The sequence below is a fragment of the Hirundo rustica genome, chromosome 1, assembly GCF_015227805.2.
Source record: "Hirundo rustica isolate bHirRus1 chromosome 1, bHirRus1.pri.v3, whole genome shotgun sequence".
NCBI classification, from domain to species: Eukaryota; Metazoa; Chordata; class Aves; order Passeriformes; family Hirundinidae; genus Hirundo; species Hirundo rustica.
In genome coordinates, this window is record NC_053450.1 from 46,981,678 (window position 1) to 47,007,623 (window position 25,946).

At 37.7% G+C, this 25,946-nt stretch overlaps 1 protein-coding gene across 12 annotated transcripts in view; it reads left to right on the plus strand.

Annotated features, from left to right (window-relative positions):
* Positions 1–25,946, plus strand: part of ZNF521 (zinc finger protein 521) — a 231,910-nt gene that overhangs the window by 110,208 nt on the left and 95,756 nt on the right. For 11 of the 12 annotated variants that reach the window (XM_040061206.1, XM_040061301.2, XM_040061216.1 and 8 more), the window contains one exon: positions 3,274–3,358. In XM_040061206.1, the coding sequence (XP_039917140.1) occupies positions 3,274–3,358 (85 nt within the window). The remainder of the gene's footprint in view (positions 1–3,273; positions 3,359–25,946) is intronic. The other variant, XM_058420464.1, reaches the window with a different exon arrangement.

Here is a 25,946-nt window from a genome sequence, read left to right on the forward strand (position 1 = left end):
CAAACAGCTGCAGAAGGACAGGGCAAGAATGGCTGCCACAGCCCTGAGCTCCTTTCTGTTTAGAGCTGTCTTGCACTGCAAAGGCTGGAGACACTCAAGAGAAATTTGAATGCCTCCTTGAGTCACAATCCATTTTTTCTTCTGTGGTGTGTCACACAAGAGCTGCAGAGTTTCTTTCCTTCCTATCAGGGCAAGGGGCATGGAGCTGCAATACCTCAGGTTTCATTTCTGTCTTATTCCCCCAAGTTTCCCCTTTTTGGAGAACGGTGTGAGGACAGGCTGGATCTCCCCCCCAGATCTCATCATAGCAGGGAATTGAGATCAGCCATGAAGCTCATCAGGACCCAGGAACTCCTGCGAGCAGTATGAGTCCTGTGGTTCTGACAGAGCTTGTGAGACTAATATGTAACTTGCAGCGAAGAAGGACTTTCTTAGAATGTGAAACATACAGAAAGAAGTATGTGGGTTTTGTTCAACATGGTGTGAAAACGACTGGGTTTGATCACTTTGAAAATCCAAGAGTAAATGGAATTTACTGAGTATGCTTTTAAAATAAAAACTTCATCATGCACAAGTTTAGACGCTTTGAAATGAGGGTGTGTTGAGCTAATAAAAGTTGATGTCAACATTTTAGAATATGCTTGCAGACAAAAAAGAACTAGTGCTGGATCAAGCAGCAGTCACAAAAACAATCTTCCCTTCATGATAAAAAGAAAATCTCTGTGTGTGATTCTGCAAATATGTCAGATCATTTTGAACAGGCTAGTAAGTGCTAGTAAATTATTGTTTTTTGTTGTTGTCAAATCACTTTACTTTTTAGCATTTGACTTCAAAAAATCCCCAGCCTTTGTATGTGTTGTCTTTATGTACATCAGTCATAATTTTGCTGACAATTCTTGACATGCACTCTGCATTGCTCTGCTAACAAGAGAAAAGACCAACCATTACATTTATGTTTCTTTGTTTTTCAACAAAGTCACATATCAGGAATAATGCTAGGGGTACGCTAATAAACAATACATAGTGCCAGTCATCAGGGAGTAAGAAATATTTTCTAACTAGTTCTAAAGGGAAACAACATTTTTAAAAAAGGGAGAGTGATTGTTATTTATGCAATATTGTTGTTCTATATGTCAGCATCAAAAAGCATCTTGTAAAGAGCTTAGCATAATAAATCGTTGATTATGACTCCCATTATTTAGAGGTCTTTGCTAGATCTAGATGTAGTGCAGTAAGGTTAAATTTACCAGCATATAATAGGAAATCCTTAGACTGAATCTGATTTTCTACCAATGTTACCAGTATTGTCAGAAGAACGAAAAAAGAGAAAAAGTATTTTATCTTTAAGAACAACTGGCCATACAAATTTGTAAGGGTAACACTAAGTCAAAGCAGATTTGTTTTCTGGGTGTCCGTTGATTTTTGGTTGTCTACATAATGATTTAACTTAGTTAAATCTTTTAAAATGAAGGTAAATTTAAATGAAAAACAGGAAAAAGGCTTTTGATTGTTTCTACAGTAAAGAGACACAGCATATTTTATTGTCATTGAGAAAATTAAAATAGCCTCTGTGTATGTGAAACAATGGGAGATTTATAAAGAGGACCCCATAGGAGCACTTAATTTCAGAGTTGAATTTGAGTAGTCACTAATTTTTCAGTTAACTTGGTAAGGCAAAATAACATATTTTTGAGAAGTATTTCTATTCCTGCCTACAGGTTTGAAGTGGAGAGATACTTAATAGATGGGCACTTTATCTGTCTGGGACAGGGCATCTGAATTCAGATGCTGATAAAAAATCCAGCAAGTCTTTATTACTGTTTGGAGTCAGGTAAAAAAAGCCAACACCTTTTAAAAAGTATAATTGACAATACCAGCTGCATAAAACTCTTCACAAGTTAAATATATACCAGAGAGCCTGTATTTTTGATGCACGTTATACAGTGAACCCTATTTCTTCTCTAACTAATATATGGGAAATTTGCAATTTAGTATATTTGTGCCATCTTCTTGTGACTTTACATTCCTTAAAAAATATGTGTTTTTCTGTGTTTTTTCCTTCTTCTTTTTGCTGATGTAGGCAAGATGCCTGTGGCTGTACAGAAGGATGTGCGTCTTTTGAGTTACTGCCTTGATGTGGCAGTTCAGGGCTTATCTTGAATTCATTGCATTTTCAAAACAAGAATTGAGCTCTTCAGGACTGTTACCTTAGGATTTGAGTCCTTGATACTACAATTATGCAGTTGAATAATTTTATGAATATGACTTGTTTCATTAGATGCCTGGATAACTGCAGATTTTAAGTCTTAAGAAGGAAAAACTAAACCTTACATTGAATACGCTTTTAGTTTTCACTTTTAAAACAATGCTTTCCAATATCAACTCCCTGGCCAATTCAGATCAAGAAAAATAATGACAGAAAATGCAGTCGCATTTTTAGAATGTTGAAATTTCTTGGACAAGTTATATACCTTGTAGAAATGCGAAAGAGCAGATCATTTTTTGAAAAACATCAAGACAGAAATGAAAAACATATTCTGTGCACCAAACTGAGCAGAGTAATGCATTTCCTGCTTTATACTGAAATTTGAGCTGTATACCCCATGATTTTTAAGTAAGTCAAGCACGATCTAATGTGGTCAGAAAACATGCTCTCTGGCTACTTTCCAGTCAGGTTTCCCTGTTTTAGTACAGGCTTGCCAATAGATTTTATTGAAGCAAATATCTTGGTACAGGAACTTTTTGCCCAGACTAGCTGGGAGGTTTTCCTCCTTGAGAAATAGCAGCCTGATGGAACCTTTAAAATGAAGTGTGATGCAGAGGAGATTCTGGAGCCCCACTGAAAATGAGAGAAGCATATTTCTCATTTCTGTGTTCTTTTCCTGGCTTCTCCCTTGTTCTGTAGTGGATCTTATCAATCTATTGGTGTAAAATGAAGGATTCACATTGATTATGGTGTTGTTTGGCTTACATCCCATGTATCCTCATTCCATTTTGTCTTCCATGCATGCAATACTGATCTTTTACCAATACTGATGTGTCCATGGAGTTAGGAAGTTGGCAACAATCTCTACCAAGTTTCAGAAAACTCAAATGTAAGGTACTACAGAATGAACCTGCAAAGTGTTATTTTTTAAAATATTAATAATTAAGCCTTAATGAAAGCATTGCTGGAGAGTTTTAAATTACCACTGTGAACTTGGTATTTTGAGTTATAATGAAATTATTACAATTATATGTTTCAGTAAGTTTTATCTACCCTTGTTTCTTTAGAAGAAGACCTACCAGTGCATCAAATGTCAGATGGTTTTCTACAATGAGTGGGATATCCAAGTTCATGTTGCAAACCACATGATTGGTAAGTGAGCACTAAAATTTCTCAAAGATAAATACCCATTTTTCTTACTCATTATCACCATTGTCTCTAAAATCAAACAGAGTTAAGGAGAAATTAATTGTGGATCCATCAATGATTAACCTAGGCATGATTGATTTTTTTATTCATATTATTAGACTTGATAAAGCATTAGCATATTTTATTTTCTGCAAGGGCTAGTTTAGACTTCTGCAGAGAATTATATATCCACTGCCAGTCAAAACACAGGTGATTAGCAAATTAAACTTCTAATCATTTTTGCATTATTGAAAACAAACTAACAGGAATGGTTAATGAACTGGATGTTAGCTTTCCGTAGAGTTTTAGACAGGTTTTAATTTCAGAAGTTATTATGGTAATGACACTACTGTGTACTTCTCAAGCACCTCAGTACCAAAATCAAAACTGGTGAGTTTTTGTCATTAGGAAACATAAATAATTCAAATGGCCATAAAATAGTATTGTTTGTTATGTTTGAGCAGTCTGGAAAAAAATCCTGTATACAATTAAATACTATAAATTATTTGAAAAAGTAAGGAATTATAGTATACAGTAACAGAATACACTCTTTTAGGTACAAGGATTTAAGAAAATGTCTTTTAGGATTCCTGAATCCTGATATTTACAAAGCTGTTACAGTTGTAAATTGGAATAAAACAAAAGCTGCTTTCTCTTTGATATTCATATTTTCCTATTATTTGCTGATTCCCCTAGGTTTACACATAATGTTTTTAATTTGGTAACTACTCAGTAATAGCACTAAGAGTTCTATCAGCCAATTAAATTTATCAAGCACATCATTTGCTCACTAATAAGATAACATTGCCAGGATTGACTCCTGGTATTTTTTTTTATTATTTTTTTCCAAATTTTGCTTTTTAAAACAGAGATGGATACCACTGATTTTTTAGTCCTGCTTCCCTTATGCTAGTTTTCTTGCTAAAATAGCAAAAAATCTTGCAAAGCACAGACTAAAAAATATGGTATAGAAGCTAGTAATTATATATCCATCAAAAGAGAATTTTCTTGATTTTTCCACTTTCCGGTTTGGTGGTAATTCTTTTTTTCTTACAAGGTAGCAAGCAGATTTATTCCATGAACACTTAGCAATTTGGCTGCACTGTAAAAGAAAGTTATCTGCCAAAACTTAATGGCCCATTTCTGTGGGTACTTTATTTAAGTTGTTACATATTTAGTGCATAAACATTGTATATCTTTCATAGAAATTAATCAATGGAAATGAAAAACTGGTTGTGTAAAGGAGGCAAGCAATTTACCTGTTAGGTGAAGCCTTAGTTTTGGTGTCTTATGTCTTTGGGTAGGAGATAATTTTAACTGCTTCAGAGTATTCAATCTGTGTCAGTAACGGAATTTAAAAGTAGGGCACTACTAACAACAGAACTCACCATTTCTGTTGTTTTATTTGAGTCGGGTGTTTGACATGTTCTTATTTGTAGCATATAGTGATGCTGAAACTTGACAGGGAATATTGACACAGCTTATAAGGGATGATGCTGGAACTGATGATGTGTTTTCTTGATACCCACTTTCCAGGTGCCTCACATTTTTAGAATAGGACCTCACTTATTTCATTAAATACTCAGATTTATTTTTCCCTCTATTTTCTGGATGAGTTTTATTAAAGAGTCAGAATGGGAGGAGCAAAATCGGAAGAGAATCAGTAAAGCAGGACAAATCCATTTAGCTGGCTTCAGCCTGCAGATCTGAAAAGACGCATTTTCTTAAACCGAGCTATTAACTGCCTGTGTTTAATGTCTTAAAGCTGGATGAGGCTGAATGAGAAAGAGAATCTTTTCAAAAAATATTTAATTGTTTTGTCTGTGTTCTATCTAATCATGCATGATATTGCTTCATGACATAACCATAGTGACACAGATTTAAATGTGCTTAATATAAAATCTTCCCAGTGAAATAAAGGAGCTTGCAAAACATGCAGGGAGATTTGCCGGTCATGCGTGTGGTAATCTGTGTTCAGTGGAAGATTCTTATCTGCACTGCCAGACTTAACAGTGCAGCTCCTAATGATGTAGCTTCGATTAAACAAATGCAAGCGGATTTTGTGTTGGGGTGCAGTGAAAAGAATATCAGTGTTCTGGAGAGTTTTGAATGTGACCTCGGAATTGAAGTGCAAGGAAAAATAATTTCTGATCTCCAATTCTGTTAGTCTTCTCACAACTAATTGGATTTTTTTCCTTAGCTATCTTTCTAATTTCACTCTCTTCCCTCCCCTATAATTTATTTCATTGTTCACAGGCCTTTTTCCAAGACCACGTTCTGTCTAGAGAGGCCACATCAAGCTGTTTTTAACCAGCCTTAGTTTATGTACATCTGTACATATTCTTATAGTATTTATGCATAATACAGAAAACAGGCACACAAACGTATTTGTGTGAATATATATAATATATACCTGTAGTTACCTGCATGCATATCATATCAATATAAATATCTAGATTGAAATATATATCAGATATAAGCACTGCAGTGAATATTGGCTTGTTGATACAGCACATTAAACAAACAAAAAAATATGGTTTCCTAAAGATGTTGGTCCCTCCCTTTTTTATATGTATCTGATAAAATGTGTCTCCTTGCCCTGATTTCCTAGTAGGTGATTGGCAGAACAGGGTGTAGTGTCTGATTCTCTGGAAAAAGGAAACTAAGGAAACTTCAGGAAGACACAGAGAAAGAAAGGAGTTTAAATGCTACAGAGGGGAGAGGTAGTGTGGCAAGGAAGGAGGTAAAGGTCAAACGGTGTGATAATCCCTAGGTCATTTGTAGGGGCAATAAATGCCTTTACAGACATTGTTGCACTGTTTCAGGAACTGTTATTTCCTCTCATAGTAAAATGTTCCCATTATCCGTGTTGTGGTTATTGATGGATATAGTGTCTTCTTACCTGAAGAACTCCACAATCATAATTCAGAGAAAAGGGGAGGTGCCTGGGATATGGGACAAACGTGAAAGTGGAAAGTCATCTGCCAAACTCAACTCAGAAATGAGTGGGTACCACTGATAGAGATAATGCTCAGATAGCTGAGGGAAACAGTTGCTGTTCAGCATTATGATGCAGTTTGAAAGCCTGGAAAAGCTGATGGTGTCCCATCTAATCACTGTGCCCCTTGAACATGATCCCGGGACGTAAACTGAGTTCGTGTTGCTAACATCCACAGAGAGAAGTTGCATTATAGAAGGTCACTGAGGCAAAGCTATGCTTATAAAATCCCAGTGTGAAACTTAGACTTTTAAATAAGGCAACTGGAATTACTTTGTTGGCTAAAATAGCTCCACTGAGGGTAGGTATTTTTAGGTTGTATGTATGTGTGTGTTTTTGTCTAATCAAATATAATCTCAACTAGACATTTAGCAGGGGAAGAAGGATTAGAGGCTATTTGAAAAGCCTCTTACTCTTCTTTGTTAGGAGAGCATATAGCATTTTTACAGATTTTATTATACATTTCAATCAATTCAAAAAGAGGGATTATGCCACCTAATGGAAAATAAAATCTGCCGATGACCCAGTGAAGTGTAACCTTAAGTATCTTTGACAACAATGCAATTTACATTATACAAGTTACGTAATAAAAAGATGTCATAGGGGCAGCTTTCCCTTAGTAACTACACATTTACTACTTCTAGAATGTTCTGGTTTAGAACTGTTCTGCAGCCTTTCATCAAGTCTTCCCAACATCATCATGATGGGATGGGGCAGTAAGTCTTTTCCATTGAATGGTTGAGGACAAAGAGGCATAGAAGTGGAATCCCTTTCTTACATTAAGTGAGCTAAAGTTCGAGAGTTCTGACTGCCAGATCTGTTCACACATTTCCAGACACTGTGCTACATCAAGCAAAGCTTGTGTTGGCTTAAATGACACACTGAGTCAGGCTGGGCCAGGGTATGCTAGCAGACAGGAAGCAAGGCATAGTGTAGGGTAGTTTTTAAATTCGCCCTGTGTTTTGGAATTATTTTGGACATAGATGTAGGCATGTACTTTTGTTTGGATAACTGTAAGGACGATTGCTAGATGAAGATCTAGCAGTGTTGGTGTGTGTATTGAAATTTGTGGGTGAAAAAATTTCCAGTTTTTGGATGGGAAAGGAGGAAACATAAATCCAGGTTTCATATGGGCGTAGAAAGTGTTGGCATAAATGGTATTTCTTCAGTTGCCTTCTTTCTTCTACCTTTTTTTATCTGGGTGGAATACACAGTAGCTTTCTTTGAGAAAATTCCATTTCTGGAAACACAGTAACTGTGGAAAAGAAGATTTCTGGCATTCCTTTGTTTTCATCACATAGTTTACAGTTGGCATTTGACCTGAGAGAGTAGGAAAAGAGTCTGCCGTTGTTTGTATTCTGTTTGATGCACTCTGCTGCTCCTCCTATTATTTTCACCGTTATTTCAAGCAGACATGCTAAACATTGTTTCATCTTCAACTGATTCCTTTATGTCTGTAGTATCTGATGCAGTTCATTGTAAATAGACTAAACAATTGCTGTAGCAGTTGCCCAGGATTTTGCACACATGCATATACAGCATGGCTCAGAACTGGGGGAGTTCAGGAAAGGAATTAGTCCATATGAAATTATGGGGCTCAACAGCAGTAGTGTAAATTTGTAAGTGCTCTGAGTAAAGTGCTGTTAGGCATGAGATAATGTAAAGAGATGACATTGCCAAGAACTATTTATGAAGAGCTTAATTTTTTTCACTCTGATAATTCTTGACCAATAATTACCAGCTTCTAATTATCTATTTTAGTTAGAAAGAAATTTCTATCACTATGGAGGTTGGCATTGCAACTAGCGCATAAATCCCCAAAGAGGTAAATGTGTTCCAAACAGCCACAAACAACTGTCTCATGAAACATAGTGAGCAAATTGCGAGCCGCTGGCTGTGCACAACAGAGCAGCACATTTACCATTGAGGACTGATCAGGCTGACAAAGAGAATGATAAAAGGGGGAAACAGCCACAATCTTTGTAGTTTGCTGCTTCTTTTGTTAATGGAGAAAGCAAGCTCCAGTGTCATAGCAAGAACCACTGCCCCTCTGAAGAGTTGGGGAGCAAAAGGGAAGGATTCGCTACCTTCTTGAAACCCTACTTTTGACAGTTTCTAAATATGTAATTTCTGATAAGTAAACAGACTTTTCTTTCTTTAACCTTTTCAGTATCGTGTATAAAACCAGTCTTGCAAAGTCTGTTGTGGAGAGTTTGTCTCTGAGTGAAGGATGTTATGTGGCATTGAGCATCGTAGCAGGTGTGGGCAGGATGAGTAAGTGAAGCAAATGGAAAAAAAAGGTACTTAGCACTAAAGTTAGAAAGCAAATGGGAAAACAGGATGAAGCAACCCTGCAGTTGACAAGAGGAGTTCTAGTTTACACCAGTAAATAAATACTTCATCAAATCCCAAGTAACCAAATCTATGCTGAAACAATTGGAGTTTAAAAAGAAGGGTATCTAGAAAATGCAATTTAACATTCTAACTTCTCTGCAAAGACATTTTACAGCTGTGTTTTAAAATAACATGTAGTAGGTAACCATTAGAACATGTAAAGACACATTTTAGTGCAACTCAGGATTTTTTATTTTTTCCGCAACAGTTATATAATATGTATATATGCTTGTGTGTTGTGTGGATATGCACGTTTGCATTATGCATGCATTAGCTGCATGCATAATAATCCTATACAAATAAATAATCTTATTTGCCTCACATTTGTGCAGTGTACGTTATGGTACTTGTGGACAACATCACTGATACCAAGACAAAGGAAAAACCTCAATCGGCTTTCTGGAAATCAGCCCAAGAAAATTCTTGTATGGTTGTAATAGCATGTGGCATTCACACATTCTATTATTTGTCTAATGCCTAAGGTCATTAAAACCCCATGATTTTCCTTTCAGTCATGCAGAAAGCTGTGCTGAGTAACTAATACTTGTTGCACCATATTGCCCTCAAGTAATACACCTTCAGAAGGTCAGTTTGATCACTCTGCAGTAAATCTGATATTGTAAAGTCCCTCTTAGCTGAGATTTGGAGAAGAAGGATCCAAAGATATAGATCTACATACTAGAGGAGAAAGGAGGTGAAGATTTCCTTTTGTTAGGTTTTTTTCACTGTTTTTTGAGTAGCAAAAAATGGAAATTGTCAATTTATAGTGAAGAGAGCGATCGTACCCTCTTAGCATCAGGAAATAATTTGAATTCCTGGGAATCTCCTGTTTACAGGCAGAGCTGACAAGAAGTTATAAAAAAGTTAGAGGAAACTTGTTCACCTTGTCTGCAAAATGAGGAGATGTAATTGAAATACCCAGGAAAATCAGCATTTGGAGTTAAATCTGAGAAAATGTAGGTTTATTTTGTGAGGAGCTGGGTTACAAAATAGGCAAAATCTGGGCTGTTTAATACTAACAGGAAGCTACTCTCCTGTGGGCAATGCTGGCTTATTTGAAAAGCCCATAAAGGGTTTCTGCATGGACCATACAAAAGGGATACTTTCTCTTTAATAGCCATCTGTACAGGAGAGATGAGAAGTGGGCCAGGTCATCTCTCCTCAGCTGTCATGATATTAACGTAGGTAATGGAGCAAGCTCTGTGTTCTGCTGGGTGTTGTTTTTCATAGATGTTCATCGATTTACACAGATAATTCTATTTATTTCTTAGAGTTGGTCCAAGCAAACCAGGCAGAATAACAAACACCAAAGCATTTCAAATGACTTTATCTTTGTTGTTTTGTAATGTAACTTTTGTCTAAAAAATGGTGTCACACCTACTGTGCAGATGGCTGCATGATTTGTAAACCAGCCAAAACATTTAAACAAATGTGTGATCTGGGGATAGATTAAATAAAGGATAAAATGGAGTGTGGACCACAAATTCTAATAATCAGATGATTTTAAGTTGTGTGCGGTGTGGAGCGATGGTAGCGGCGATAGCAGGGAACGCTTGCCAATGACAGCAAGGTGCCTTACAGATCTCAGGATGGAGCCTGTGGCCTAGTAGGCCTCAGTTTGAGAGCTGCACATTTGCTGTACAGCTGGCAGCTCTGTATGGGGACATCAGATAAAACTTATGTAAAATGAAGTGTTATTGCTTAGTATGAAATTGCGTGGGGAGGGAATTTGCAGACAGTAACTGAAAACAGAATTCATGGTACCAATGAAGCAGACTGTAAATATGAAGAGGCTTTAATTATCTGCGCAATTTAACGAAAAATTCAGGATGTATTCCGAAGTGGCAAAGGCAGCTGTACGCACGTTCCAGCAGCACCATTCACTTGGGTTTCTGTTTGTCACCTACTGGGGCTATGGGTGTCCCATCCCTACCACCCCCTGTCCCCAGGTGCTGCCTTTCCCCTCTGAGTTGCCCTGCTTGGAGCTGGCACTTCCTTTCAGGGGTTTGAAGCAGAAACCACTCCTTGCTTTTTGAAAGAGCTTTCAGGAAAGGCTCTTCAGGCTCGTACAATCACAAATGATTCAGCCAGGGCACAGTCTGCAAATAACCATGAATCCTTTTTTTTTTTTTTTTGGGGGGTGGGGAGGAGGTAGGGCAGGGAAGGACTGGAGGACTTTGAACCTTGGACTTAAAAGTTTTAAGAAAATAGAATGCAATTGTCATATTGTTGAATAATATTAGTAGTAATAGTAACAGTAGGCATCTGAAAAATGTCCGCAATTTGGGCTGGAGTTCACCCTGTAAAGAAATGAAACCAAGTGCAAGGAAGCTTTAGATTTTCCTGCAAAAGTGCCTGTGGCATGAATAGCACTCGATGAACAGGACCCTATGGAAAAGCAGTGCCAGGCAGTATGAAAGTTGTTCCCTACCCTCCATCTGCTGTAAGATTCTCCTCCGAGCCACGGCAGCGATACGCTGTGCGTGTCAATACTTAGGCACCACAGGCTGGATTAATGGCAGGGTGTCAGCCTTCCTTTTGTTCTTTGCTGGCCATTTGCACTGCGGGCTTTCTCAGGAGCCATAGCACATTCCTTCAGCCGCGTTCGGCTGTCAGCACCGAGGGCAGCCCCACCATTGCCTCTCCAAACTGCCCCTGTTCTGGGTAGGGAAGCCTCCAATTCTTTAGGGGTGCTCGTCCCAAGGCTTCTCCTCGCAGAGTACACGCGGGAAGCGCAGCAAAAGAAGCCAATATGGAGAGTGGGTGTCGAGCTTGAGCTGCTCATATTGTTGCATTTGGTGAGCTGACGGGGTTTCGTAGGTCACCTTTAGAATTATGCCTATGACAGCAGTAGCTACCTGCCAAGATTGCAAGGTATCTCACAGCTCTCAGGATGGAGCCTGTGGCCTGGTAGGCCGCCGTTGGAGGGGCACACATTTGCTGTACAGCTGGCAGCACTGTATGGGGCAGCAGTGTGGGCTGTTAGGGAGCTGGAAAGGAGACAAGCATGAAATTTCCTCTAACCCCAACTCTGTTTTTCTGTACTGTTGGCTGCTTCTCAGTTCCTTGACAAAAAAACCAATCAGGCACCCTTTAATCCGCCTGTGATTACCAGTGGTATAAAAAGAGAAGCATAATGAGGAAAAATGCCTCGTTTTGTTGCCTTCAAAAGCCAACAAATTGGAGTTAACTTGACAGGAAGTGGCTTAATAATTAGATTATTTATTTATTCCTGACACATATCCCCCTGTTACTAGTCTCAGGAGATCCTGTAGATGGTACGATTTTCAAGCTGCCATTACTTCGCTGTCTTCTGTGAACAAAGAAGCTACTGTCTATCAGTCAATTAAATGCACTCTTTAAGCAGAGGCTGAGAAGTCCTCAATGGATAGAGCCCTGGGACATTGTGGCTGATGATTCCTTTCTCTGTACTGTACATCACACTCTCAACTACGGTCCCCACAGAGATGGAATAAAGTCATGCATTAAAATATCACTTGTTGATTTGTTTGCTAATGAAGAGCCATTGAAATGTTTGTGTGTTTCTGTGGCAAAATTGTTGATAAAAGGACTACTTGCTTGCATATCTTACTTCATCTTCAGGAAGTGCTTATTTAAGTCTTACTAAAATTAAAGTCAACAAATTAAGGAAAAAACAGAGAGATGGATAATATTGGTTTACTTGCAATTCACATCAATGTAAACAACACTGAGGACAGCAAGAAGAGAGAAAGGGGAATTATAGTACTTCAACAATGTCTGTTATAATTTTCTTCATTAGTAAGAATAAGAATCCCTGATCTTTTTTTCCTAGTACAGTAGTGAGCATCCATTTAAAATAATAAAAATGCTAAAGTATCCATTGTAAAATTAACCTGGATATTTAAGAAAAGAGGAGGGGGGCTTGGGGGGCTTGGGGGGCTTTTTTCTTAATGAAAAGGATGAATTTTTTTCCCTCTTCTTTGCATTTCTTCAGATACGCCAAGTTAACAAAAGCTACCATTACTTAGGGATTATCTGTGTGCAGCAAGTCAGCCTCTTAGCTGAGAAAAGTACAACCATGTCAAGATAGTTACTAATGCTGGTTAAGGGTGCATGTTTAATGCAAAATCACCAAAGTTATTTGAACCTGGGGCTTAATACTCTCTGTCACCCTCCCCACCCACCCCCCATCTACCCACCAGGCTTCTTAATGGGATCTCATAATCTCTGCACTTCCACTACTCTTCTTCCACCCGGCTAAGAGCTCAGGTCAACAAAGCAGATGGGTGTGGACCACTTTTTGTGCTGGGCGGGAAAGAAGGAATATTTTCTTGTGGGTTTTTTTTGGTTGGTTGGTTGGTTTTGTTTGGTTTTTGGTTTTTGTTTGTTTGTTTGGGGGGGTTGGGGGGGCTTGGTTTGGTTTGTTTTAGTTTTATTTTATTTTACAGAAGTTGATATATATGTTTATCTGTTTTCACACTGAAAAATCATTAACTGGCAACCTCCATCTAAAGCTGATGCAGGTCTTATGCTGCTCATCTTAAACAGCTATATTTGTTATGAAAAAGTACAGATAGTGCTGTAGTAGTTCTCCAGTGAACTAGCTCTGTTTTGAATTTAGCATCTGTATGACCATTTGCACCTACATATAGAGCCTATAAGTGCTGTTCTACACACACACACACACACACACGTGTATATATATATATTGTATATAGAGAGTCACTGCTTCTAGGATTGTTGTTTTCAATGAACTTAACAACAAGCTATAGGGAATTAATTCAAACCAGCCTCAAATTGGACTGTTTCTTACTCCTATCCTGTTATTCCAACTCATTTTATTAGAAAAAGCTTAGATACTCAGAGGTGTTCTATAATAGAAAATGAATTTGAAACCCATTCATTAATTGGTGATTAATACATTTCAGGATTAGTTTAAGCAAGGCCCTACCTCCTGCCCAGTCAAGTATGGTCTGGTTAATATCCAATTATCTGCACCTTCGTACTTATTATGTCTTAATATTTCGGATATGATAACCAGAAACTTGAGAGTAATGCTAATGAGGAGCGCAGAACAGGAATTAACCGGTGACACTCTCAATGATCCTTACTGAGGAAAGGAACTCCTTCAATCTGCTCAGCACAGTGGCCGAGCTACCACCTCACTTTCCATAAGCACTGCTTTCAATTCAGCCATTATGGGAGCTTAGAATTATATTTGTGTTAAAATCCTTCTTCTTGCATGCCTCATAGACCATCTATGGTCAAAAGATACTCTGCACATCCTTTTTCACTTGTAGAGTTACTTTCTTTAACTGGAGTCAGTAGAAAATCGGCAGTAAAGTAAAATGGTGATACCTACTTTAAAGAAAAGCTATTTTGCAATTGAATGCACCCTCTTCTATACATGAGTGTATGCAGGTATATATTTAAACTGAGCTAGCTATCATGTCCTTCAGCTTGTAAGACCGGTGCTTCAGCAACCAGCAAACTAGATATACATGCCCATGAAATATAGAAATTAAAACCCCCTAATTCATAAATGTGAAACATAAATATTGCCAAATCAAAATTTTTCATGCACAAAATTGTCAGGCCCTTAACTTTCAATCTCAGGATTCTAGACTGTGCAGAAATTAATATATACACTTCTAGTGAAACACGCAAATAAAACCATTGCACCAATTGTATCAGTGGGGCAGAAATGAGTAATTCTGTCATGTAGCCAGAAACTAACATAGTTATAGAGGTAATTTTAATGTATAGAAAAAAAGGAAGAAGAAACGTTCCTTTTTGTAAATTTTCGTTTTCTTAACTAAGCTGCTGTTTGAATACATTGTGCAACTCAGGGCATTATAAGAAGCCCCAGAGGAAATGAAGCAGGGGGCAGAATGAAGGAGACCTGCTCAAAGGTACAAAGCTACATAACACATTATTTTTATTACATGAATATAATCTGATAGTTAATGGTATTTATCCAAGAGACTTTACAGAATATGCTATTCACGGTGTGTTGGACAAAGCCTGGTTCAAAACACTGCCTCATTCACTGTGCTTATGATGAACGGTACCAGCCTTCTGTTTAGATTAGACTGAATGATAAAAGGAATAGTATATTTGTGTAATCAAAAACAATCATAAAGCACATGTGTAGTGGCCAGAGTTAAGGATATGCCTGTAACATCCTGTTTTGGCTTTTTTTTTCCAGTGCCTAGCCACACAATTCAAATTTTCTCTCACACAGCACTTTATTAGAGTGTTGAAGTTCAGGACCTCAGCAGTATATTCTTAATATCTAGCTGTTTGGCTAGGCACCCTTTTTCCCAACACTCTCACAGGCAACCTTCACAATGAACCCACTGTGCTTCTGGCTTCATTGCTTTTCATTGCACACCTATGTGAGTGCCAAGACATTGGATAACAGTGCAAAAAAAATCCTTCACCCCCTCCACCAAGTCCCCCAGATGAGACTCCTGCAGAGCACTGTGTAATTTATTGAACAGCTTGGGAGATGTTGATGTTTACTACCTCGTTCAATTAGACATTCAGAGGCAATGCAGCCCTCTGTTTCCTTCAAAGTTTGGTTGAAAAGCCTAACCCAAATATCACTTAGTGCAAAGTGTGATTTGCAAACTGTCATAACATGATCAAATAAAAACGAATGTTCACCAGAGCAGTTAAATACTCATCTCTTCAGATGAGTGACATTTCCCTGCCAAATTTGAACTTTTCACCCACACTGCTCCTTGTGTGCTGTTACTCTTCAAGTCAGGTTTTACAGGGATGGTATTCTTCAAATCTTTCGATAAAAATATAGCTGAACTTTAAAAAAAAAAAAAAAAAACAAACAACAAAACAAAACAAAACAAAAAAAACAACAAAAAAACCCACTAAAATGAAAACAATAGAAAAGTAAAAAGAAGTAAGTGAAAAAATGAAATAAATAGGCTTGGGCAGAGAGCTAGTCTAGAAAACTTTTTCTTAGGGACACTTCTTAAAAATGGAAAAGTTCTCTATTTTTACCTGCTTCTGCATTTGCACTAGTGATGGAGTATACCTAGCAGTACAGACCGGAATTGTACCGCCAGGAAAAATCCTTCATGGTGCTGCATGGGAATAAATTAGGTGACAGAAAATAGGACTCTAATTTCTACGATATGTCACCTAGGTTACCGTATTTTACATCAACTGCAGCTTTTGTGCTGCATGTGCATCTCTTTCAACCCTTGTGATGGGTCCTCCAGGCCAGTCTTTTTGTGGGCTGGTAATTTTCTTTTTCTCCTTCAAGCTAAAGCTTCAGTAGGAGAAGGTTTCTTCTCTGACAAGAGCAACACTCTTAACACACTTCAGCTGCCCTTTTTTCCTTAAATGTATCCTTCCCATTCATCTCCTTAAAAAGCAGATTTGGAAGGCTCTTTGACTCTAAATTCTCCTATGCCATTATGTCCCACAAATGCAGTTAACTTTTCATAGCATTACATGGTCTCTCTCTCCCCTTTTGCTTTATGGCATTCTCCTTTCTTGTTTGGAGGGGAATTCCTCTTTTTTCCAAGTACTGTTTTCACTTTTGCTTGACAGGCTACAAAGAGAATTTTCATTTCAATGTGTCAAAATGTGAGTCATAATGGGTTCAAGTCTGTGGTAGTTCCAGCTTTCCCAGTGACTTCTTTGCTAGCCTAGAACAAGTCGGTGAAATGTGAAATGGAGACAGTACTTAGCCACAGAGACTTTTTCAAGACAAATTAGTTAATGTACATTCAGAAGGAAAAGCACGGTAATGCTGTAAATTGCAAGCCATTAAATCATTTGTGTTCTTTATTATCTCTTGGCTAATAGGGAATTCTGCTGCTTGCCTTAGAGCTCCCAAATTTGGTTCATATTTCCTATCCACTTCAGAGTGCAATTTAAAGAAATTTTTTCCTCCTCTTTTACTGTATCATCACTCCTCACAGATGCTGTCCAGCCGATATTCCTGACATCACCTGCTCCAAACAACAGAAATTATCCTTCATTTCTTCCCCAGTCAGAAGCAGTTAACAGGAAGAGAGTTAACAGAAATTGTGATGGCTTCCATGAGTCAATAACATTGTCTTACTCCTATTCAGAATTTTTCCTTTGTCACTGCAATTCTGAAAGCTACTTCAAAGTCCATCTACTCTGTGGGTCCTGTACCCTGCACAAATCTCCTTTTCAATTCCTGTATATTCTCCTATCATATAAAAATGATTCTTTTCTCCCTTACCTAAACCAGTCAAATTTCTTTGTCTTTCTTGTCTGTTGTTAATCAGCAACCAGTTATAGCTGTGCTCTTGTAACAGGTTTGAAGGTTCACACTATAAAATATATTGTCAGTCTTTAGTGTCAATCTCTTATTGTGGTGCTCAGCTAAGTCTTCTAAAAATGACACACTTGTGCACCTTCAGGAGAGTTTTAATTTTTCAGTATTCTCTGCTGAAATTACTTATTTTTTAATCTATAGTTGTGATTCAGTACCAGCCATAGCTGGCACCACAGATCCTGTAGCTTTAAATAGTGCGCTTTAATATTGCCCCCTTCGTATGCTGTATTATAATGAAGCAACATCACTAAATTGCAGTGAAGGGTGATTGTTGCATGGGGATGACTACTACACCTTGGGGTCTATTTGCACCAGATTATTTCCTTATTGTTGTTATTACAACCCATCTTCTTTACTCTCTTGGTACCAAACTTGCTGTTGGACATCCATGTAGCACAGGGGATCTTTCAAAACATTTTGGACATCAATTTGTCTCTTAGGTACACACCAATGACTGTTCAATTCCAGGCTCTGGTATCCTGTGTGGCTTTGCAATACTTTAAGTGATGCCAGCTCAGTCTGTTCACATGACTTGCAGTGTTCTTCATGATTTGCTCTTAAAAAAAAATTAGTTTGTTGCTGATAGAAGTGACAGACATTTCTTGCTAACCATTTTCAGACAGGAGCAATACTAGATTTATAACAAGTGGAACGTGCTTTTTACCTTCCTGCTATTTCCCATACATTTTACAATACAGAAGAGTGTAAAAATGATTTTGCTTGAGCTGTTTCCTTTCCTTTTGGCACGGTGTTCACACTCAAAGAAAGAATTATCACAGTGGTGTCAGTTTATCATCCAGTGCCATGACCACAAGGAACCTTCTGCAAAATTCATTTCACCCAAGTAAGAAAAATTATTTATTGTGAAGTTGCAAATATTTAATAAAGACACTTTCTTTTCAAAAATCTTTCCAACCTACAGTGACATTGTCTTAACAGTGGTTTCAGCAAGGTAAAAGTGCAGATTTCTGCATTAGTTGTTCTAGAAAAAGCCTTCGTCCATATAGGCAAGTTTCAACTGATTAGTCAGATGATAAAGTGTAGGATAATAATTTATTTTGTATGTGTGGAGGTGAATAGATTGTCCTGTGTTCTACAGCCTCAGGGCAGCTCAGGAGACCACCGCTGACACACTTACTGGAGGTACAAAGAACCATTGTCCACTCCCCCACGCCCTCCACCGCCTGATCACTTTTGATACATTGGATAGCAAGGTTCCTGTCCCCTCTCCCACTGCAGCCTGGGGATTCAACATCCCCTACTGGTGCTCTACTAAGGGATGGATGTAAAATCTAGAGCTCTTTGCGTGGCTTGCACAGTATGAGGGCTCCCAGGTGTGCTGGCCTGTGGCTCTACAGTCTGCATTCTTTGGTGCTGTCCTTGCCAGGACCGTGTGACCAAAAAAAAGTGTCCCAAAGCATGAGTTCCACAAGGTCCACAAGCTCCCTTCTTTCTGTGCCTGTCACACTCAGGAAAAGTTTTGAATGGGCTTACATGGCACCATGGTACATTTGGAATTGTAGTGAAAAGGTCTGATCCTGAAAAACATGCAACTATGTGTACAATTTTATTCACATGAGTAAACGTCACAAACTTACTTTTATACAGGAATAAGGCTATATATGTCCTCAAATTTTTGTAAGATTGAAGCCTAAATTGCCATTCCGGGTGGTATTTTAACAACATGTTCTAAATGTGGAAAAAAGTATGTGTCTTCTGTAATGAAGTCATCATCCCATTAAAACATCTTCTTTTCCCTCAGTGATACCAAACACAAATTTTGAGCTGTAATTTGGACTTTTTCCATCCTTATGAAGATAGCCCTTTTTTTTTTTCATTGCAAGGCAGCCTTTTGTTTTTTCAGTTTCTTCTTTAGCTTAGTACCGTAGCTAGGTAGCATTCCCATTAAAATCACGAATAAGATCTAACACACCTTGTACTGTACTATCAATTCTTTTAAAACTGACGCCAGTTCCACACTATTTGGTCGTACAAACTTCCGATTATGGGCCAGAGAGCATTGATTTTTAGCTGTCATTTCTAGCACACACACTGTAGAACTGAAATTTAAACCTTAATCCACTCTATAATACAATTAATTTTTAATGAGCAGTAATACTAATTGAAATAGCCTGAATTTAGTAAGTCACCACAAGACATTTTCAAAAGCAGGAGTCTCCACTGAGAGCTGGAAGGACAGATAATCATTGTTACAGTGTTTACAGAATAAATGCACACTCTGCAGGCAATTCCATGCCAAGAGATTTTTTCTTGTTAGTTTATATTAATATATTTCATTGTGGATTTAAATATTTTTTCTGTGATTTCTACTGAAATACATCTGTTGTTGTGAACCAAGTTATTTTGATTCTGTTTTAATGGAAATCTTATTTTTATAGAACATTTTTAGTCTTACGTCTCTTTTTTTTAAACGACTGTCACTCTATCATGTAATTATCAAATGCATTGTGATGTTCAGAGAAACTAATTCAATTTTCTACCTATAAAATGGTTAGCCATGCAGTTTCTATGTATGATAAGCCAAAGCTGCATGTTCTCTACCTGACACTTTTTTCCCTTAGGTTTGCCTTTTGTATGAGCAACATATCTCATGCCATCCCAATTTCACTGCATCACTTTTAATTTTCAGATGTGATCTTTTCAGATGTTTTAGTGGGTAGGATGGAGAGGGGATTTAACTGCAGAGGAACAGATCTTATGCAATTAACCAAGGAGGGATTTAATCATTTGTATAATAGCAAGATGCCATTTATCTGATAAGAAGGAGAATGCTTCAGTTCTTCTGATGAATGGGCTTGTACGGTGTTCAAAGTGAGCACCAATGTTAAGTGAAAAAAAAAGTCATGTGCTTTATATCATCCTTTCATGGCTTTCACATTACTGTATTTAATAAGCCAATAGTGCTGTTAAATATTTAGCAAATATTCCCTCAAAACCTTGCCATATATTCAAATGGGATTTTGAGACATTTTACAGCACATAAGTAAAAATTATGCTTTACTTCTTGAAATGGTTGTAACATGGCATATTTCCTAAAGGAAGGGCAAGGCAACATGGCATAAATACATTCAGCAGATTTCACAACAATAGAACATCAGCATTGATTCCCATTTTTTGGATTAAGAGTTCAAACTGACTCCCATTTTGTCAGAAAAAAGTTGCACTAAGTTTATTTGCATGGTATTAAAGCAGCATTACAACATTTAGTAAAAACCCTGTGACTCACAGGGTGGCGTTTTAAAGGCAGCCTTACCAGTACATAGTTTTTAACAATTAATATTTTCTGAGTTGTGGGTGAGAGGAAAGCAGAGATGAAGTTGTTGCCCTCTTCTGAGGGTAACAGTTCATCACTAGGTAGCACTTTTAGGTTCTGTAGTACCCAAAACAGAGATTTAATAACATAGCTGCTGCATGAAGTTGTTAATCAAACAATAACAAATCATTAGAAACCCTGTCTTCTTTGACAAACGTCTGCAAGTTTCAGATCCTTGTTATATGCTAATAATCCTCAGCAAGTACTTGTATAATTGTTAAATATCTTGTACTTATAGAACAGCCAAGCCTATTTATACTGTTTAAGACAGCACATCTCTTGTTATCTTTGAAACGTATGTGGGTTCCACATGCGTTGCAATGGGTATTCACCTGTTTCTTGGGAAAACTCCCAGATATTTGCCCCTGTCCGTGTGTAAGAAGCGACAAAGGTTGGGCAAGCCCGTCTGGCTGTTAAATCAGTGTGTTTGCTGCTGCTGCTGCTGCCCAGCTGCACACGTTCCTGCCCCATGCAGAGGCAGCACAGCGCTTCTGCTGCTTGCACTGACAGGTAAGAGACAGCTTTGCAGGTGCTCAGCTGCCTGCATTGAGGCTCCCACTCCTCTGTTTCCTTGGGATATCTCTATCCTCCCATTCATTACCTAGTCCGTGAGTTTTGTGCACGCATTTGGGCTCACTGAAGAACTATATTTTCACAAGTCCTCATAAAAAATAAAGGCTTGTAGTGGTGGGTGTGAGACATATTTATAGTGGCACATAGTCTAACTCCTGAAGGTGAAAAGCAGTGTTCTTCTGCAAATGTTATTTTCTGTTTGGATTAATATAAATATTTTTTATAATTTTTAGTTTGTGTTAGCCACTGGTGGTTTGTTGTGTTTTTTTTTTTTTTAATATTGTAAAAAAGCCCCTCACTTTTTCAAACAGTGTAGCGTGTTTGAAAATTTTTTGAGTCTGTTTTATAATGTGGGATTTTTCTTGGGAAATCTTGTTCATATGCATGGCGTATTTGTTTAAGTATTCAAAAAATTAAGGTGCTAATTACATGCATGTGTGTGAATATATGGAAAGGTCTATATAGTTATATAGGGTAGACATACTTAATATGCATAGCTTGATGTATCTTGACCTCAGGTTACAAGAGTAGAAAATCCCATTTTCCAGCTTGTTTCAAATGTAGTAAAAATGCTGCTTCAGTTGCTTTATGCTACTCACATTGGGAAAGGTGCTTATACTGTGATAATTATCATCAAGGAATATTAATGCGTTCAGCATTTGTAACCCAAAAACTCATTATAGCTTAAGCTGTGCATCATCTGTGAAGAGAGAACTTTGCCAGAATTCGCTCTTCACAGGGGTTGCCTCCTGCTTGTGATGGAGTGGTCAGAGTATTGGAAGAGGTCACTCAGGCTATTTTTGAAAGCTCAAGTTTTGCAATTTTTGATTCACTACCTTCTGTCTAAGTAGCTTAGCATTCTTCCCCCACCCTCCAAAAAAAAAAAAAGAATTCCTATTTCTAATTTAATGCCTGGTGAAGTGCATAAAGCTAAAAGATTGCATCTCATTATGCACAAGAGGCTAAAGGTGTAGGCATAAATATCGCACACCAAGGTCACAGAGATTTCAGAGTCCTTATTCCGTCACCATACACGGGATGTGCACAAGCACCACTGTCACTCATGCTAATGGGAACTAGTTGTTCAGTCCTGTGGTCTTTGATAAGAATCTGGTTTCTTACTTACATAAAACTCTTGATGCTTTTGGTAACAACTTTCACTTCAGTATTTATGTATTCAGGGACCGTATTTTGATCCCTTAATGTTATTTTACCATGAGAATAAGACTTATCATTTTTACACTTCTCTTGTCTTCCAAGCTCCTACAGCCACAGTTTAACAGGCTTCACATTTCTAAAATATACTTGAGCTGACTGTTGAAGAGCTTCATAGCCCAATTCTTTCCTCAGTCAGTTTTCACACCAATGTCCCCCTGTTGATTGAGCTGATTTACATTGATGTTGTTGAGAGGAGATTCAGTCCTTAGGCTTATTTTGTATTTTCATTAGTACATCTTGTAGTGAGTCTATATGTGCTTGTACATTACACTACCCAAACAGTAGTAGAATAAGATGGCTGAAGTATCTAAAAATAAATAACCCTCTACAAAAAAATAATTTATTTTGACTTGTAACTGAAATCTTCCTCCCAACTAAGCACTCTGCAGATGAATATTATGCTTCCACCCTTGGTTATGGAGACAGTAGCAGTGCCAAAATTGTGTTGTTCAGTACTGTTGTTGCTGAAATTTTTAATATGGCTGGGTTTTATTATTTTTCCTTCCCAATGCTGATACAATGCTTGTCATTTCTCACTCTTAATATTGCCACATGTTGCATGTTGTTGTTCGCTTTATATTAGGCAGAGAAGGCTGGCTTTTGTGCACTGCTTTGTTTCTGAGGTCAGGATGTGAACCTGGCCTTGCTCCTGGGAGGACTAGAAAAATCTATTTCATAACTTTCTGAAGGCCTCAAAGAAGGCTTAGAAAAAAACAAAACAAAATACCCACAAAACCCACAGGCTTAGTTTAGACCTGGTGAAGAGCTAGATTCATCAAGAGGAAAGCTTGCAGCTGATCAGCTTTTCTTGTCATAAAGAGTCCCTGCTGTCAGTGCACACTCCACTGATATAGCAAAGCTTTGGGGAGCCTTGCGAGTCTTTTCAACACCCACGTATTTGTGCAGAAATACCTTACGATAATACAGGAAGAATCTGCTGAAGTAAGAAATTGCTTGCCTATTAAATCACCAAAATGAAGGGCTCAAAAAAGAGGTAAACACAGTCCTCATGAGCTGAGTATGCGTATTACAGGCTTGCCCGGTTCACTTACGGGGCATAACTTTGGTTTGTGCAGCAGAGTGCTAATGCCTTGTAATGAATGGCTGTCTTAAACCAAGGAGAGATTCTCAGCAGGTGACAACACGGTTGATGGGAAATAATACAGTACCATATCTGCTGTGTGAATGTAAACTTAATAATCGCTATGAATTTTGAGTAACCCTGCTTCCCTTCCATAGAAACATTATGAAAAGATTGCTTCCAAATCCTTCTGATACTGTTCTTGAGATAGATGCCTTAGTCTTTACCTTGAGGCACTGGAAATGAATGTATGCTCTTTGCAAAAGATAAGGGTGTAAAGTTTCAAAGGAGTAAATTGTATTTCCATGTTTAAGTTCACCACTTGCACTTCATGTGGTGAAAGCCAGATGTGAGGAATTACTTTTGAACATTATTTCTCCATCTTCTGTATCTCAGGACTTCTGAATTATTATGCTAAAATGTTCTATTACATGTAATAAAGAAATGTTGGAAAACTAGAAATAGAGCAAGATTGCCTCCATCGATTTCACTGCACTTGGATTGCTCCAGCTACATCTTAAATCGCAGAACATATCATCTTTGTGCAACATAATAATGTTACTGAAAAAAAACAAACAATCTGCATTTGCTGATGGCATGAAAAATGAAACCATTTTCCACTTTTAATAGTTCCTCCTTTAATCAGAAGGGAAAGTGCTGGGATTGTTCCTTATCCTGCTTACACTAATGCAGAGGGCTACCACGTAGGTGACTATGGTGAACTGTGGGCAAACGTTTATGAAAAAGCAAATGAAATCAGAATCAGGGCCAGCAGGTTTTTTTTAATTGTTAATATTCACTCCATGGTGTTTTGGGGTTTTTTGGTGGGTGTTTTTTTTTGTTTTTTTTTTTTTTTTTTTTTTTTGGTTTTTTTTTTTTAATTTTTTATCTGTCAAAATTCCTAGTAAAGTACTGTGAAATATAGGGAGTAAGCATGGGCACTGCATCTGCTTTTCAGACAGACCCTGAAAATACTTCCACAATTTTTAAATTCATCTGGATCCTATTTCATGCATAAGACTTTTTTGTGTGTGTGTGTGTGTGTAGTATTAAAAAAATCTTAAAACTATCTCAATTTTTAAGAACAATAAGCTCTTTATATTAAAAAACTCACAGCAACATGCTTTTCTATATTATTTATTTTATACAAATCCAAAAGCTCAGAGATTTATCGTATGTATAAACTCAAAACTGAGAAGATTAGATATTTTAGCATGATGTTCAAAGGAGAGCTATTGGAATGGTAGAATTCTTGGCTTGGCTCCCTCTTCAGATGTAATTGCTGCTTCATTAGGTCTTGGAAGAGCTTCCTATGGTTAAATTTAATCAAATGGTTTAGAATGGCAAGCTCGTATGCTCAAAATTCCAATAGCATTCAGAATTTTTAACAAGATTTCTCTCAAACCTTTTTTAAACAAATATTGCTTAACACTAACTGTAGATTCTGAAGTAATTCATAGTTGCTCATCATAATGAATAAAGTCTGATTCAGAATAGTCTGCATAGGACTTGGATGCTAAAGGGGAGTCATCTGTTGTGGCTAAAACCTGCTTGCCAGTAGCCTCTGCAATTAAGTAGCAAGGCTCTGGTGCAGTTTTAGCTGTATTAGTGGGCAGCTCTGTGGGGTTTTTTTCTGCATATCTTTTACTTGTGTAGTTATATTCTAATTCAGTGTGTTTTAATTAGCTTGGCTTGCTACATTAGCTATTTCAGTTGATGTGGTTATCCTGAAGACTTCACGTACTCGAGCAGTGGTGAACTGCAGCCTTCTAAGGCACATCCATCAGTTGGGCAGGAGAGGCTGATATTAAAGAACAGTGAGAAACATGAAAAAATGGTTCAAAATTACATGGAAGGAGAAGACAGTGTGAGGGGGTGGAAAGGAGAAATGGAGCCAGCAAAGAGTGCGAGTATGCAGGTCATCTTTTTCCAAAAACAGTGGAAACACTGGAGGTTTGCAAAAGTTGTACAGGTGCAGCACATGTTTATTCCAAAATACATGATAAGAAAAATGTAGTTAATGCTGGAGCTGTGGAAGGAAGGAGAGAATGGATAAACGAAAATATTTTTCACTTGCCATCCTCAGCTTACTTCAAAATGTTAGGCTTAGGGTAACAAGGGGATGTAGAGGAAGATAATGACTGTTTATTCTTTTACTGACTAAAATTCAATGCACATCTTGGCACATAAAGACAAGGTCTCCATTATGAAGGCCCTACAGTCTGGATTTTGCAGAATGGTGTACTGTAATATACAGTAGTGGCTTTAGAATACTATTATTTATTTCTGTAAACATCAACTTTTAACAATCATGTCAAATTAAAATGGTGGGGCAGATGGTGAGTGTGGGAACTGAGGAAAGCTGTCTAGATGTTGCTCTATTTTTCCATTTTTCTTCATTTTTGTAAATTTCTCTGTAGCAGAGACCCCAAATGAGAACAGGTTCTAAACTGCAGCCACACGGCCTGGGTAGGTTTCCTTTTCAAATCCATGAGGAACAATGTAGCCAGTAAAATGGAAGTGCCATCTGGGTGTGTATATGATGTCACTGCCAAGTCTTTGCTGGTGCTGATAGCAAGCCCAAAATTATGGTGATGCATCCATGTTTTATAAGTATTCTTTCTGCTGGAGATG